Here is a 17956-nt window from a genome sequence, read left to right as displayed (position 1 = left end):
AGTAAGCTATATGCACACAACTAACTGGTAGTTACCATTTACCATCTAGTACCAAATGTAACTGCATATCACTGTATAATGTCTGTCAGGAAGTGCAACAGGCTTTGAAGACAATTTCCATAGTGGCCAAACAGAGGAATAACAACATCTGAGTCTGTAACATGATGCCATTGGGCCCAAAAAGACTTCTTTCCACATCTGTAGATCAGTGGATTCATTTTTCTGTGCATCACTACCCCCACAAAATGACTTGTTTCACTATCAAGATTTGATCCACTTGGTCTGATAACATTTGGGAAAACTAGAAGAGCTGCATGATTAAATCACTTCATCCCCATTCAAGTTAGCGGAGGGCTAAACCAGAAGTTAGCCACTCTTCTGGCCAAAGTCTCTTGTGCGCTTGCTCTAAGGCCCAGTGAATGTGGAGGCAACGCCAATTATTGGGGTTATTTTGGCTTCATGCACTGCTGAGCAACTTTCATAGGAATGAACAAAGTCCTGCCCCTAATGCTGTATTCAGTTCTCTTTATACATCCATGGTCTTCACTCTGAAACTTAAAGTATCAAACATAATTTCATAAAAGATAAACATAATCTTCCTATTCTGTCTTTTTCCCCTGAAAATGACAGCATGAATCTCTATTATTTCCAATACGTTTTGGATATCATAATATCACTGTATTTCCAACATGCATTCAGACAGTACTACAGTTCAGTGCTGAAAAATGCAACTATAAAATGAAAAAAATTAATGAAAATGGGATTTTAGACATAATGTATTTCCATTTACTGATAATAATGGAGCTATGCAAAAACAGGTGTAAAGTGTGACCTTGGAAACCTGAAAATTTATAATATGGCTGTGGAAAGTATTTGGAAGCTCCACCGTCTGCTTGTCTGACCAGAACGACCTGATCCAATCCAAGTCCCATAGATATTATTAGGGGATTTTACTATAAGGAGTAAGTCAAAGAAATTCAATAGTTTGAAAAATCCCTACCTACTTTTAAATGTGGTATTGCACTACTAAAACGAAAATAAGAAATGAATATTGCATGTGTATGTGTCATGGTCCCACTGTTTAATGTTAATGTGTGATCACTTGCTTACCCGATACCACTTGAGAGTTGATGGTAGTCATGGCGACATTGCCCTGTTGCAGACCCCCGGCGGGCACCACAATCCCTGAAGGGTTAACAGAGCTGGAGACAGAGGTCATGGATGGAGAGGAGGTCTGAATTAGTTCCTGGGGGATCACAGAGAGACACTAGTGAGCAAATGTGAAGAGATAGCTCTACTATTTGTGACTGAAAGATTCTCAATAGCAAAATGTGCCTGGCGATAAATGACAAAGTGTATCTTGGGAAGTGCTACTCAGAGAAAGATACCATGAAGGAACTGTGAGATCCACAGAGTCCGAGACTGACCTGCTGCATGTTGAGACTGGTATGTGATGGAGAATAGGGTCCTCCGAGGTCGTTACGGAGGAGGTTGTCACTGTGCATCTTGGTTTTGAGGCAGGTGATATAGCGGTTGCAGAAATCTTTACAGAGCTCATTGACTTTCTCTAGTTCTAATAGGTGGATTCGCAACACCTGAATGGCCTTTACCATCTGAAGGAAACAGAGACAAACCATAAACAGATCACCTTCACATCGTACTACAAAATTAAATCACTTTAATCCTCTTTTTTTTTTTTTTTTAAACACTTGTGATTTATTTTTCTGCACAGTTTAGGGGATTTCTAGGAGGAAACATTTGGTAAAATTTACCAAACAGCCTTAAGTGAGCCTTGTTTTTTCCCCAAACATTCAAGAATAGCTTTAATGTAAGTTTTAAGGTGTTAAAAAGGGAACAAGTCCACCAGTTTACAGCTTACAGCTGCTAACGGCTCTGTGGGGCTCTGTGAAGTATAGTGCTGCGTTAAGCTAAATGCTACCTAAATGCTCACAATCACAATCTTAATATGTTGATATTCAAGTAGCAAATGATGTTTACAATGTTAACCATCTCAGTTAGTGCTATTACACATAGAAACATGTGATTATTAAAACGTGTGATTATTAGCACTAAACACAAAGAACAGCTTAGGCTGATGGGAATTAGTTTTTTTTGCAGGTATTTGGCAAGTGGTAATCCCTGCTGCTGAAAACTGAAGCCAACATGGTAGAGCCAAAAACTGCAGTTCTTTGAATGGCCACTTGAGTTTGGCTCCAGGATCCCCATGTTTAAATGCCCAACTTCACACCAGAAATAAACATGCTTGGGGTAACTTTTATACAACTCAGCCCTTCACATTTTATTAAGACTTAAAGGTACGCGTAATTAAGGGAAGGCCGCTTAGAGTAACAGGCTATCTGACAATAATGTCCTTGGCCCCTCAATCGGACCTACTCCTTGCTCTAGCCCAAATATGGTGGCTTCTGGCTCCAAACAAAACAAGATGGTGCAGGCCTAATTGCTAAACTCCAGGCTTCAAAACAAGAGTCCACAAACTAATGGGTGTCGTCACAATAGTTACGTCCATTATTTTTACAGTCTATGGTATTCCATCATAAACCAAAGTATTGGGCCAAGTGAATATTTGACCTCCTGGCCTTATTGGATAAAAAGTCAGGGGGCGTCAGACTGATTGGGATTCAGCTTCTGGGAACCATGAATATCTGTACCAAATTTTATGTCAATCCACCTAATAGCTGTCAAGGCATTTCACCCAAGTTAGTGGTGCTAGAGAAAAAAGTAAGTGGGAATCATCTTTTGGACACCGCAAATGTCTGTACCAAATTGAATGGAATAGAAATTGAGATATTTCAGTCTGGACCAAAGTGATGGATGGACTGCCCAACTGATATTACTATCCTTGTCCATCTCTATCCAAAAGAACAAACAAACATTAAAACCATTCTAAAACCATTCTCTTCTGCGTCCCAAATGGTCACTTCTTTCAAACCCGACACCTCCAAATTTGTATTGAAGGTTGTTTGATTTAAAATAGTAAGATTCAAGATTTAAAAACGAGAAAGCTCCATTCAGAGCCACAGAAGACATTATACAACTGTGGATGTCATGTGCACAATTGGTGGATTGGTCCTTTAGGATACAAATTCAGGGGATCCTTTTACGGTATTTGGTTAAGCCTTAACTCAATGCTCAATGTGGGAAACCCAAATGCAACCACATGGGCCCAGATGACTGGATAAAAGGTTGTTCGAAATATACAGATGCATAGATAATCACCTACAACCGCCCTCACTGTACTTAAACACACATTTGGTCACACCATTTGTGCCCGCAACTGAAATTTAGAATTTCCTTTGGTGGAAGTGTTCTCTTGGCTTGCCTTAGCACAAACCTAAGCAAACATTGAAAATCGATCAAATGTTTTCTTAAAATATATGCATTTTCTGATCATTCTAAAATTTGTTTTTGACAACATGATACTATTACAAATATATTTTAGAAAAACAGTAGTCCAATGTTCCCAAAGACTAAAAATAGTATGTATGTAGTATCTCCAACACTTCAACGAGCACAGTCAAGTATTTGGTATCTATGAACTCAAAACAAGTTGAATATCAAAGATATGTACACAGTATAAAAAAAATATTTAAAATGGAAAACACTGAAAATACAAAATGTTAACAATTTACATTTTTCAAAAAACCTGAATTTGACTATGGATAGCAGTGTGATTTTTCATATGGTCTAAAAATTATTAGATACTTACCCAAAGTATGTCAAGACAGTACATGTAAAACAAGTGAGGTAAGATGTTTACAGTCAGTTTTTTAAGGGTGAGATGAGACAGGAGGAAGTAACATGCAGTGATTTATTTTATTGATGAGCAGGGAGTGAGTGACATCCACTTTTAATATTTATTCCAGAGATGCATATAGATAACAAGTATACAGGCAGACTGTAATCCGTTCATCCTTCACTCTGGTGTGCTCTCTCTGCCTTATGGCTTTCCAAGCAGGCCCATGGAAGGGCGGAGAGGTGTGCTCTCTCCACATTAGGCTTTCTACATAGGCACGCAGAGGGGCGGAGAGGTGTGCTCTTTGCGCCATATGCTTTCCACGTAGGTGCGTGGAAGAGGCTTTTTGCGTAGGCCTGAGGAAAGGCAGAGTGGCCCCAGAACAAAGCCATACCCCAATTATAACACTGCAAATGGAGATTAAGGGCTCTAGTTTCGCAGACCGGGCAAGGCGGGGGCACAGCGCACCTGCGCTTCGCCAACTGGGTGTGGCCAGGTGGATTTTGCAAGTTTGGCACACCGTGCGCCTGGCGCAGCTACTCCTCTTTCCCACCTCCGTCCCTCCTACCGGCGCAAGTTGGAAAGAGGGAGGAGAGAAGGTGTGGAGTGGGTTTTACACACATCACACCAATCAAATGAGCCCCTCTCCTCGCCCTTAAATGCACCGCGCAAAGGTGTAATGAGAGTTTACTCAATTCGCCATGGTAGAAGAGAGCAGCAGCGTCAGACGGCCAAACTTCTCCCAGGAGGAAACTTATGTTTTGGTCCGGGAGGTCCAAGCTCGCAGTGTCCGAATACACGGAACTGCGAGCAGACCTCCACGGGCTGATGATGCAAAGGTAGCCTGGGAGGAGGTCACCACAATTGGAAATTTATGTTGCGTTTCTCTCGTGCGCGCACGCGCTCTCTCTCTCTTTCTCTCTCGAAGCCTCACTCTGTTTCTTTTCTTTTGACTTTTCTAAGATGACAGATGCTGAATATATACTCCCTATCTGATGCTGTGGCTGTTTGTGGTTGGCTGAGAGGGATGTGAACTCATTAGTTTGCAACTGTGTTAGTCAAATCAGGTTGGGTTTCCATTACGTGTGCCAAATGTGCCAAACGGTGCCAATCCCCTTTGATCTGACATCAAATGTGACGGGATAGTCGATATAGAGATACATTTATGTGCTGATTGCAGATAGTTGCATTGAATAGTGTTTTTGGGTATTTATTGCATCGTTAATGTGCCTGATATTCTGGAAACCTGCCTGTGAGGTTTTGGTGACGTGTGCGCACTGTCCGCCGGTCAGCCAAACTTCGGCTTACACCAGCTGCGCTCCCCCTGCGCTGACAGTAGACCTGGTTTCAGCTGGCGAGCTTTTAGCGCAGCCTTTTGGCACGAAACTGTCACTGCGCCAAGCTGGATCTGTCGACATCTCTCCCTGCTGCTCCGCCACACCCATCTCAGCGCACCTCGGTCTGCCAAACTACAAAACTGAGCGCCCCTCGGGTTGCGCTGCTCGAAACTAGCTCTGCACGGGGTTCGCCACCCTGCGCCACCCTGCGCTGCAGGGTGCCCTAAGTTTTCTTTGACTTAAGTGTTTTTGACTGAACTACCGTTTTTACTTTTTCTGCCTTGATGTCCCATGATATTTGCTGCAGTGACATTATTGCCCTTACTACATTACTCTCAGCAGAAAAACGCTCGCTGCTCCAATATGCCAAATCCACCATGGAAATAGCAATGTGGTAAGTACAGGCCTACCTGGCTTTAAATACAAATCCTTTGCCCCTTGTGCCTTACTTTGGGCCCAGACTATGCTCCATTTAACTAGCAAAAGTGGACTTGAATACGCCCTAATTGCACTTGCACCCTGCACTTTAGAACATTTACTATTGACCAATTAAATAGGACCCTGTAGCTATTTACTAAGCCATATTGTATGTCACTTCATTATTGTAAGGTTATAAATCAGTGTCAGTGTCATATAAATCACATTTGAATGCGAGATAACACAGGAAAGTAAAACAAGACTAAAAGAAAATCAAAACAAACAAAAAACCTGGTAAGCAATTATTAGACACCCTGGTTGTTGTTGTTTTTAGGTTATAAACCTGTACAAGACTTAAAAACAAGAGGGATTAAAATACTAATGTATGGTATTTTCCTCATAGCAATGCTCCTGGCAAGCAAACAAAGATTTTACGACAGCATTCAGGTCATAATGGCATATTAAGAATCTCCACTAAACATGGCCTACAGGAACTCTTCAGGCTGATGAGGAAGATTTCAGTGCAGGTTTACAACCTGACGTCCCTGAAGCTGTTGACAAAAATCTCCCCAAACCAAAATGGAACTATTGCTCTGACCAGACAATTTGAAATATTTTAAATGAATGCAATAGTGAGGGTCAGAGAGAAACTTCTATCATATTAGATACTGATGGACAAATGTCTCATATTCAACAGACCATTTCATTGGAGTTGTGTTGCTAGGAAACAGCAATAGATTTATTTCCTCAAAGCTATTCATAATGGCTAAGAACTTATTTAGAAAGTAGTGTGAAACTATGAAAAGATTAGAATCTAAGGGTTTTGTTTGTAGTGATGGCATGATTTTAAGCAGGAATCCTTCATTCAATGTACAGAATCCATATAATTCTGTACTTTCTTTTATTCAATAGTTATCTGACCATCAATAGCCTGGCTTTTCACCACTCTGTGCAGCACACTGTAGTGCACTCCCTCAAAGTCACCACTCAAGGTCAACAGAATGGACAGAAAAGTGCTTGGCCAAGGAAGAGATAAATCAGCTAATTAAACTGCGCTCACTTAATCAAGGGACCAGTAACTCTTTGCCCATCGCAGCCAGTCAGGCCCAGTGTAACATTACTGTCCTGTGGAAGAGTTAGTGCCCTCTGGGAGGGATGCCCGTACCCAGTGCCTCATAAAACACACAGATGCAGAGTTAATTGACTGTTCAGCACTTGTCGGCCTGCCGTCCCAAGTACTGTAATGGCAAGAGTGCACTTTTTTTTTTCCCCTTGTCTCTGTCTTTGTCTCTGTCTGGCTTCAACTCCTCCTCCCCTTTTTCTCAGTGAACATGATCAGCACCCTCCCTCCCTTAATTTGTAATTACTGCTAGCTGTTGTGTGAGGGGAAGTGCAGGGGGAGGATGGGAAATATTACATGAAAAAGGAGGGAATGATTAGGAGTAGTAATGATGGGATGCACCGCAAACAGAAAAGCATGCCTTTCTACACTTTTATTACTATTTTTTCCCTCTTATTCTTCATTTAGGTTGAGCAGGTTTCCAAATTTCAGTTGGGACAAGAGTCAATACATTCAAGTCTGAGCATGGTCCTCTGCCAGAAAACAGTGGACTGCACCCTCTGGGTTTGGAGAGAGTTACGGCTCCAAGCGAGGGAGCTCAAGTATCTTAGGGTCTTGTTTACGAATGAGGGTAATATGGAGCATGAGATGAGTAGATGGTTTGGTGCAGTAACTGCATTTATGAAGAAGTTGCACTGGACCATCATAGTGAGGCAAAGCTTTCGATTTTTCATTTGCATCTACGTCCCAACCCACACCTATGGTCATGAGCTTTGAGTAGTGACCAAAAGAACAAAATATTGGATACAAGCATCTGAAATAGGTTTCCTCTATAGGGTGGCTGGGCTCAGCCTTAGAGATAAGATGAGGAGCTTAGACGTCCATAGGGAGCTTGTAGAGCCGCTGTCATTTGCGTCAAAAGGGGCCAATTGAGGTGGTTTGAGCATCTGATCAGGATGCCTCCTGGGTGTCGCGAGGTTTTCCAAGCATGTCCAACTGGTAGGAGACCCTGGGCAGACCCAGAACATGCTGGAGGGATTATATATCTCATCTGACCTGGGAATGCCAGGGGATCCCTCAAGAGGGGCTGGAAAGTGTCGCTGGGGAGAGGGATGTCTGGAGTACTTTGCACAGTCTGCTGCCCCTGCAACCCCCGGATAAGCGCAAGAAAAAGGATGGATGGATGGATGGTTCCCAAAACTAACTAAATATTTAATTTTTAAAAAAGCAGCATAACGCAGTGACTTCCTGAAATCAAAGTGGCTGACGCCCATGTTGTGTTCATGATTGTCATGTATGTCACAGCAGCTGGCTTACCAAGTTGTCCAGTTCTGGGTCTTCGCTGAAGAAGGGTTTATGTTCTCTCTCCTGCTGGTGCACAAAGTTTTCAATGTCCACATCAAAGCTGGCTGACGTGATGCATTCAGATCCCTGTGTGGCCTGCTCACATTTTTCAAACAACAACGCCAGCAGGGGAAACAACGGATGTCTGAGGATAAAGACAGAGAGGCACAGTGTGTGTCAGTTTGTATAGATGTTGTGTTTGATCTTAATTAATGTCTATACAATTGACTGTACTGTATATTTTAAGTAAATAGTGCATCAAGCCATAACTGGAGCTTGGAAAATCTTCATTTCACTACATTTCTTAAGTTCCACGACAAGGTGATTAACACATTTGTAGGAGTTCTGGGCATTTTGTGTGTTGCAATAAATTCAACTGGTGCAGCCACTACCTTGTTGCCTCTACCTTTATACAGAAACTCTCATAGGAAGGTTGTATTCACCCAAAGAGTGAGAGAGAGGCGATGACTATTCATTCTGCACCCTGTGTCGGCACTACAAGTTTATGTTGCTTTTGCTGTCTAATATGTAGGGCTAATATAATAGATAATATTTGGTCACTATTTGATATGAAAATTACAGTGCCGTTTTTTGAGGTCATTGTGGGTAAAAACTAGATTTACCGCCTTGTGGTTGTATGTCTTCACACAGCAGTCAAGTTGCACTTATAGTTTACATCCATGTCTGTGAAAACATGGATGCTTCACACAAATCTTCCACCTGGCAGCACAGAAGATCTATACAATCAGCACAGTTTCAAGGTGGACACACAAGATGAGTGTCACCTTTCAGTATCTGGCTAAATGTCTCCCCTTCTGCTTCTGAGAAATGATGTTGAATGATGGACAGAAAAGTGTTTTCGATGAACGATATGATGTCACAGTGAAGAATGACCTTTGACCTTTTGGATATAAAATGACATCATGTTATCACTTCAGTTTCAGTTTTGGCTCGAAACATGTTTTGTGAGGTCACACTGACCTTGACCTTTGACCTTCGACCACAAAATTCTGATAAGTTCATTGTTGAGTCTACGTGGACATATGTGCCAAATCTGAAGACATTCCCTCAAGGCACTCTTGAGATATCAGAACAACAACAATAATAATAATAATTAAGCAATATCACACGAGAGGGAGTGATGTTATACTCGTATATCGTCACGGCTGTGATTCGGTCATAGGCACGAGGCCGATGATGATGGTGACTGCATGGTGGACTGTCGCTTCACTGGCACAGCCGACTCTGCCTTCTGATCTGACAGTATGTTGCTTTTCTCCAAGTCATTGAGCTCCGCTGATGAAACACTGACGAACCTGGATGTGTGCTCAGATGGATTCAGCTTCTCCTCTCCCTCATCTTCCTCTGATGACCATTCATAGTTCAATTCAAAACTTATTTTAGGAAATAAATCCATATTTTTGGCTGTTTGACAGTGGATGAATTAATTAGCCCACAACGCAACTGCTGACCTAACTGACACTAACCGTCAGTTTTGATTTGATTGTTGATTGCAATCAGCTGTGAGGCGGAGTAATACATACACAGTGAAATAACCGTGATGTTGTACTCCAATATCATCACGGTTTTACTGTCTCTCGACCAATAAGATTGCAGGGCCGGAACTAACTGTTGTATAATAATACATTAGATTTATAAAGCGCTTTTGTGGATACTCAAAGACGCTTTACAACAACAAAAAAGAAAGAAAAAGCAATAATCCACAGGAAGGGAAACAAGTGAGAAGTGAAGAAAAAAGTTTGAAGAACACAGTTTTGAATGGGACGTACAGATGGAAAAACATAATACCTGTGGCCACGGCTATTGCCGGCACGGAGGCAAAAGAAAATAACACAGAGCAAGGGGAGGAGGGTAAAATGCCAAGGAAAAAAAACAAACAAACAAAAAAAAAAACACAGAATTTTCTAGATTATAGTTATAAATTTCTGAGAAAAATCTTGGATGTAATATTTTGACAAGGACATCCAGCGTACGGCGATGTGTGCCAACAGCCAAGTGACTGAGGGGGCTGTTAAAAATTGAGAGTGGGCAATTATTTTTCACAATATAAAAATCATTGATTTAACCATGCAATAGCCTCAGATAGGCTAAATAACAACAGCATAACTGTTTCAAAATCAAATAATTAATTAATCAGAACACTCATATAACAACAAAACACCAGTAGAGCACTAAATACTTTTTGAACTTATGACCAATTACCTGTCAAAATCATCAAAGAGTGTTATGTAGAAACAGCTGTTTGTGGCTTGCATCACTCTTGGCCTTTCTCTCATTCTCTCCATACACACAACAAACAGCTCTGTCCATGGTCCTGAAACAATACTGGCTAAAAATCATTGTACTTAAACAGGCCAAACACACACAAAATATTCACAATTATGTCCTACTTTAGCATGGTCTGATTTCACTTAAGAAATGAAATTTGATAGCAACATGTAGATTTTTAAATGTAGCGATTAAATTGTTGTTTTGTCAACCATGAACCAATGCAACACTCATGGCTCAGCTATCAAAATAAAAGCTTTTATTCTTCTGTATGTGCTATTGAATCTTGTATTATTCATAGTACTGAATGGAGAATGTCTACAGGTAAACAGCTAGGTCACATGCAAAGCAGGATCACAGTTACAATCACCCTGCTAAACACAGCCTGAAACAGCAGTGACAGATGTTCCACCCAGATCACTGGCCATCTGTGAAGAGGCGTCATGGATCAAGTCGTCGGTGTCCACAACATCAAGTTTATATTGTGTGACCATGAGTGACAGCATGTTGATGCATCTCTGTCATTTCTTTTCAATCCTTGACATTTGACTCTAAGTACCCCTTACAGTCTTATTGGCCATGTTAGGAAATGCTTGTTTTCAGTTGCTCTGTCCATTAGATCTGAGAGATCTGTGTCAGTTCTGTCAGTTACAACACTGTCTGATGCTCCAGTGTCTGGTATCATCATTATCTAGTGTCATCTCGAGATTTTTTGTTTTTAAGCTAACACTTGCCAGCATGTTACGAGCGTGATTTTCCCTTTTGACGCTTGACATTAGCATTTCTTTATTTCAACTTACAAAGTAATTTAATTGGCTTTGTTAAAAAGTATTATGATTATTTAACATTCTTATTTAAATGTAAGCCTGCTGTCATACAAACAGATTCCTTTTACACCTGGATCTTCAACAAGGGCTCTCTGACCATTAGGGGGTCCTCAAAGTTACTGCAATTTTCAAAAAATTAAAATATGTCTTAAAATAAACATTAATATGAATCCAACATATTTTTAACACAAATAAACCAGCTTATTTGTTAAAAAAAAACAAAAAAACATTTGGTTTACACACCATTGATAACTGACTGTTACCTATAAATCCTTGTGCAATGATAGAAGCTAGCTTACGCTAAATCACCTATTCACAATGGCGAAGTGAAATAGTTAGCTTGATTTTTTGAAAATACACAATAATATGAATAAAAGATATTGGCGAAGATAAACGGGCCTTTTCATAAAACCTATTTAGTTTGCAAACACAAAATGAATGAGGCTGTTACCCATGAATCCTAAAGCTAGCTAATGCTAAATCACTACATGATGTGCCAGTTAACTGTATTATTACCAATGTGTCAAGTGCGCAGGCATTCTTGTGAGCCATAATGAATTGTTTTGTAACTTTTTCAAGCAAGAGACTCTGACACACTGACGCACTTAGCCATGTTACAACTGCTGCAGGCTTAGCAGCTACAGGCAAGGACAAACAGGAGAGGGCCCAAAAATATTTAGAGACTTATGTCCAGTGCAACTCAATTTTGTACAATATATGTAGTTGAAGGTCCCTGCTCCGTCTCTCTCTCTGGCCTGAAAAATGTCCTGTAGGTACAAGGTTCATTTTTTACTCTACAACACAGGGCTGTATAACAAAAGGTCATAGTCATGCCTAACCTACATCCATAAATCTCTTTCTCCTGTGCATAGAGACAATTTGCCAAGCGCCAACCTCCGGGTCTCAAAAATGAAGCCAACATGGAAGTGCCGAAAACTGCAGTTCCTTTAATGGCCACATGAGGCTGCTTCCTGAGCCAGTCAATCCCAAAAGACAGCCATGTGAAAATGCCCAACTTAACAGCAGAAATAAACATGTTTACAGCCTGGTATGAAAAACGGTTTTGGTCTCTATAGCTAATTTCCCTGTTCATGACAACTGTATGGGGGTAAATTTTTATGTAACTCACCTGTTTACATTATATTAAGCATATTTAAAGGCTGCTTTGAGTGATAGGCCATCTGCTGATAGTGTTCTCGGGTTCTCAATCAGATCCAGCCCTTGCTCTTTTGCAGCTCCAAAATGGCAGACTTGAGGCTTCGAAACAGAACTCCACAAACCAATGGGTGATGTCACAGTAGCTACATCTATCAATGTACAGTCTATGGGGTTTGCCCATGACTTATGGTGCCGCACTATTACACACAATAATAGACAAAAGGCATTGCCATAGCACAAAGAATGTTTATCTTAACGTATGACATTAACAGTGCAGAAATGAATGTATTCTCTATAGGGGTCAATTTTACCCACTGGTGCTTAAGGGTTAAAATGGCCTTAAAAAAATCTGGCTTTCTCTTCACAATTTTTAACAATTAGGGATGCTACCTAACAAACTTTTTTTATGAAATCAAAGTTACATACAATCAAATAAACTGCTGCAGGTAAATTTTACCTGTTGGGTGTTCTAGTGTTAAAAACTGTCCTTATGACTAAGGACCCCCTTGACTACAGGGCTTTGAGTGTATGTCCATGTTGCCCATGCAGTACTTTGTCTATGGCCTTTTAATCTACATATGCAAAGACACATTAATGGACTTTCAATAGAGTGACTAAACAGGAGAATCCACAAGAAGAATTCAAGACATTATACGACTCCACTCCAAAACCCCTCTCCCTCCCTCGCTGTACTGTTAATAGCGTGGCAGCTCCATGACATTCCCTAAAGGACATGTGGAACATACGGCAAGGTTCAGCTAGAGATCAAAAAAGGATCTTTAAGTGGATAGGATATGGTCCAGTGACAGCGCTAGGCTTCACAGTGTCACCTACATTGTTACCATCTGCCTTTTATAGGGAATGTCACTCACACAAGATCCCCTAGATACACTGTGCAATGGTCCATACTGCGCTGCTGTACAGTCATAGTACATGTCAAATTATTTAGTATTTTCACTTGGAAGAAAGCTGCTGCCCTAATGACCAGAGTGACAAAACACAACTTCGACAGGAGACTGACTCAGAATAGATGAATATTTTTGCCCCAAAGACTTAAATGGTGACTTCTCTGCCCCCCATGTTCTTATTTCATCCTGACTCTTTTCCTGCACTCTGCCTCTCCATCCTCCCATACACTGTCCTTTGTGTTACCTTTGACTTAGAGGAAACCCAGGAGAACTTTTCAAAATATGTCCCTGTCAAATTAATTATGATAAGGACTCTTGGCAGTATGTTATATAACCCCTGTAAGCTACTTACTAGTGGCATATTTTATTATTTCCATCTATTACATCCAGTGGCTGTATAGGGTATACAGACAGGCTAAAGGAATGAAGCCAAGTTTACTAGTGATGTTTCTACCATTTTAATGCAAAAAACAGTGACGAAAGAACTAATTATTCCTGTAGATAAGGAAAATTATGATTTGAAATTCAAGACACTGTCATTCAACACTATTCCAAGCTTCATGGTGTATCCAGGACTGCTTCTTCGTTTTATGTAAAGCATCACACATTTTCTGCTCAGATTCTGGACTGCATGAAAGCTCCTGTGTGTAGAATTTAAATGTAATTGTAGCATCTTTAAAATGTATCTGATTGCCACAATCTTCTGTGAGTACAAAAAAATCTAAATTATGGTGAACATTTGGTGAGGTTTAAATGTTGCTTTCGGCCCATTACAGTACTGGTCAGATCTATGAGGAGGGGCCAAACTGACCCAGTGTACAGGTCAGTTTGATACTGGTAAACGTTATCCAGTACCATGGGTTGTGTTGATTAACTTTACATAACTGTTACTGGGTCAAAACAATCCCTTGTTCTGGGTGATTGTATAGCCAGGCAAGACTTGGTTAACCAAGTATTGTGTCTCTGCTATACTAATCATTATAATAATAATAACACATTTATTTTGTAAGCACCTTTCACAAAAATAAAATTTAAAATGTGCTTCACAGAAGACAGTAAAACCATGCTATCAATGAAAACAAAGGCAATGCATCAATAAAAACAAAAGCCACAAAATAAAAGGAAAATACCATAAAACATAGCCTAAATACAGGCTAATGAGGATCCCAAAAGGATAACACTAAAGACATGTTATTGTGGGACAAAGGTCATTTTGAATAAGTTGTTTTTAAAGGTTTCTATGGAGACTGCAGACTGTATACCTAATGAAAGAGAGTTCCATAGTGTTGGAGCCACAACTTCAAAGGCACAATCACCTTTTGTTTTCTGTCTTGAAAACTCCACGCTGGTTCAATATACCCAGCATGGGTACACTGTGGGTACAGTGACTTTTAATGTGCACTGTGGGTGTTTTTTTTAAATCTCCATAGAGTAAAATTCAGGTTACTGGAGTTTAAATTATTACAGACTAACTGTTCTTTTTTTTTCTTTCTTTTTTAAGAGGAATTATAATAATAAGAGTGCTTTCATGCTTTGCATCATATCAAATGAACTCTGCCTGTTTATTTTAGTTTAGGCTAGTGTGAAAGCTGTCAATCAAACTCTGGTCCAGACTAAACGACCAGACTGAGGCCCCGATCAAACAGAAAGCATTTTAGCAGGTTGCAAAACGCAAGGCACACTGTACTTTTTTTTAGCAACACAAAAACAGCGAGCCAAAAAAAAAAAAAAAAAACCATTTACAAAAACCTGCCTCCAGCAGCTTAAACTCTCTCTGTTTAATCAGGCCCTGAGACCACAAAAAAAAAGCTGACTCTAGTCCACCCTGTCTCCTAGAAATTAGGTTCACATTGGCTACAACTAATTTATAACACCAAATATTGTATATAAAAATGTTGATACGGAACATATCAGCAAAATGTGTGCTGACGACAAATTTCATTTGTTTTCTGCCAAAACAAGCAATCTTGCTATAGAGTGTCTACTCATAGTGACTGCAGCATTCTTAATTTTATTATTGTGCTATTTATTGACATTTAACTGAAATCACAATCTTTCCTTAACCTTAATCAAAGTCCTTTTGTTGCCTTATCCTGACCACAGACAGAATGCAACCCTTTACTTTGTATGTCCACCATCCACCCCAAACCCTCCTGTGAATCCAGCATGGCAAATAAATGTAATGTTTCATTGACTCAAAGACACATCTCTGAACATAATCTAGGCAGTGATTACACTGTCACCAAAACACAATTATAAATGCACTTTAGTAAAATACAAACTCTATTTCTAGGAGACAGGGTGGCTCTAGTGCAGTTTGTTTGAAAGTAAAGCAGACTAACTACAGGAGTCTGTGTTGGTGGGTCTTGACTTTAGAATGGTTAATGCTGAACTATTAAGTCTATTTACTGAATGTCAGCTATCAAAGAAGTGATCTAAGTCAGTGGCTCTAAATTTTTATTCAAACGATTATTCATAAGCACATACAGCAAGGAGCAGCAGTGACCCACTGCTCGACAACACCACACCGTAAGGACGAAAACAGAGGGCTCGGCAGGGACGGAGCATCTGCCGCAGCCAGTGAACACCTTGTCTGTGGTACTTTTGACTTGACCAGCAGACTTCACTACAAGCCGACTGGCTGTAGAAATAGGTGACCAGCCTTATGTTCTAAAACCAGCCACCAGCGAGGTGACCAGCTCAGTTGCAGGTGACACCATCAGCCGGCTTGAGTTGAGCTCAGACCGGCCAGTTCACACCTCTGCAACGTTCTAAAACAGTTTTTATCTTGTCCCAAATCATCAGTCTGAACTAGGCTTAAGACTTGTTTTATGCACTCAACAGATATATTTCTCTCACATTTTGGTTGCAGATTTGTTAAAATGAGCACTTCTCATTTTCCAAGATAGTCCATCCACTTGACAGGTGTGTCATATCAAGATGCCTCATAACCAACTTATGCACTTCTGAGGATGGCTGGATGTACTGCCAAATTTACAGAAAAGACATTGGAGACGTTTTATGGTCATGAAATGAACATTCAGTTAACAAGCAACAGCTCTGGTGGACATTCCTGCAGTCAGCATGCCAATGGAACGCTCCCTCTAAACTTGTGTGTCTGTGGAATTGTGTTGTGTGATCAAACAGTGAATTTTTAGTCTTTTATTGTGACCGTCCCAAGGCACACTACTGTAGTAACGATGGAGAGTTTAACACATTTGCAACTAAAACTTGTAGGAAATATATCTATTGAGTGCATCAAAAAAATCTTCAATCTTTCACTTAAACCTGTGAAAAATAGGAGCAAAAACGAAAGTGTCGTGTTTAAATTTTTGTTCGGTATATTTGTGTGTATGTGTGTGGTGAGTGTATATTGCAGGGGACTGCACTGACATGGAGGCAGACTGGGCCCCTGCTCAGGCTCTAACCCATGGCTCTCATTTGCAGCCTTTAATAGTCGTCTATATTATACTCTAATCTGCCTGATCCCAATTTAATGCCGCTCCCTCAGCCAGACGTGGCAGGAATACTAAACAGGAGGGTCACGTGCAGAGTGGAGAGCCTCTGCCTCGTCTGTTTAATGTCTGCTTGTGGGGTGGAGAAGAATCCAGGTGGGGGTGAAGGAGAGGGGGGACTATAACTGAGAGCAAACAGGGTGAGTCTCAGCACTGCAGATGGTGTCTTAACAAGTTATTTACTCTCACATTCAGTCGCTGTGTTATTTTTATTACAGAAAGTGGTTAATTCTGCCATTGTGGTGAGATCATTTAACCTTCTCTTTGTGTTAATATCTATGAACAAAGCAGAATAAGACATGTCAGCCCACTGGTGCAAAGAAAATGACACTTTGTCTGAGTCGTGAGATGCTTTATAAACATCACAGACATAGAACCACATAGACTAATGCATCTATTCACAGATATCTGCTGTCAAGAAGATTTGGCACTGCAGGGCCTGAGGACCCAGGGGCATTGTGGGTAGAGCTACAGAGTACACAACACATTTATTGGCTAGTATATACAAAGACTGTCTGTGCATGACATTAAATAAAATAGTCTAGTTTAAACAAAGCAAGTACAGCAATTAAAGGTGACAATCCACTTGACAGCAGAATGTCTTGCATGTCAAAGAAAGTCTTCTCAAGAAGAAGGGTACCATGAATATGTTAAATATCTGTCACAGATTAATTAACACACAAGTAATGTTTATTTGATTGCGTAACATGCTATAAAGATATGCTATCTATTGCTGCTTTAGAACACATTTTTTTTGTTTTTGTTATTATAGAAAGGATTTCTTATTTAAACAATATCATGTTCATTTTATAACAAAATATTTTTCATGTTATTATGACAGTGTTCTTGCAGTTAGTTCTCACTCCCAACTCATCAAATACCTTTGCTTTGTCAGCGATTTTAGCGCCAGAGAGCAATGCACAGAGGCACCTTTCGCAGTGGTAGGACACGCACGTCAATTTTAGAGGCAGCCAGCAACAGCCCACGTCGCCAAATACCACTGCTTTGTCAGTTGACGTTGGTGTCAGACACTCACACAGAGAGGCTCCAGTTGCAGTGGCATGATACACACCAGTTGGCGGCAGTTTGTATTGCAGCTACCGTAATATGAAAAGTGAGAAGTCCTTATTGAGTGTGAGCTGGCTGATGATGTCACCTGCAACTCAGCTGGTCAAATCACTGGTGGCTGGTTTTTGAACGTAAAGCACATTACCTGTTTTATGCAGCCAATCAGCTTGTAGTAAAGTCCGCTGGTCGAGTCAAAATGACCAAAGACAGCATGTTTGCTTGCTGCAGCAGGTGCTCCCTCCCTGCATAGCACTCTGTTTGCAGCTGTAGCCAGTACCT

The 17956-nt window shown here is 40.5% G+C and overlaps 1 protein-coding gene across 2 annotated transcripts in view; it reads right to left on the bottom strand.

Moving 5' to 3' along the window:
- Positions 1-17956, bottom strand: part of pknox2 (pbx/knotted 1 homeobox 2) — a 152598-nt gene that overhangs the window by 19233 nt on the left and 115409 nt on the right. For both annotated transcript variants that reach the window (XM_033634900.2, XM_078172168.1), the window contains exons 5-7: positions 7886-8057; positions 1428-1613; positions 1111-1246 (exon numbers count right to left, since the gene is read on the bottom strand). In XM_033634900.2, the coding sequence (XP_033490791.1) occupies positions 1111-1246; positions 1428-1613; positions 7886-8057 (494 nt within the window). The remainder of the gene's footprint in view (positions 1-1110; positions 1247-1427; positions 1614-7885; positions 8058-17956) is intronic.

This window comes from Epinephelus lanceolatus, chromosome 11, assembly GCF_041903045.1.
Source record: "Epinephelus lanceolatus isolate andai-2023 chromosome 11, ASM4190304v1, whole genome shotgun sequence".
Classification (NCBI taxonomy): domain Eukaryota; kingdom Metazoa; phylum Chordata; class Actinopteri; order Perciformes; family Serranidae; genus Epinephelus; species Epinephelus lanceolatus.
Note: the sequence above shows the minus strand (reverse complement) of the source record. Positions and strands in the feature narration are given on the sequence as shown.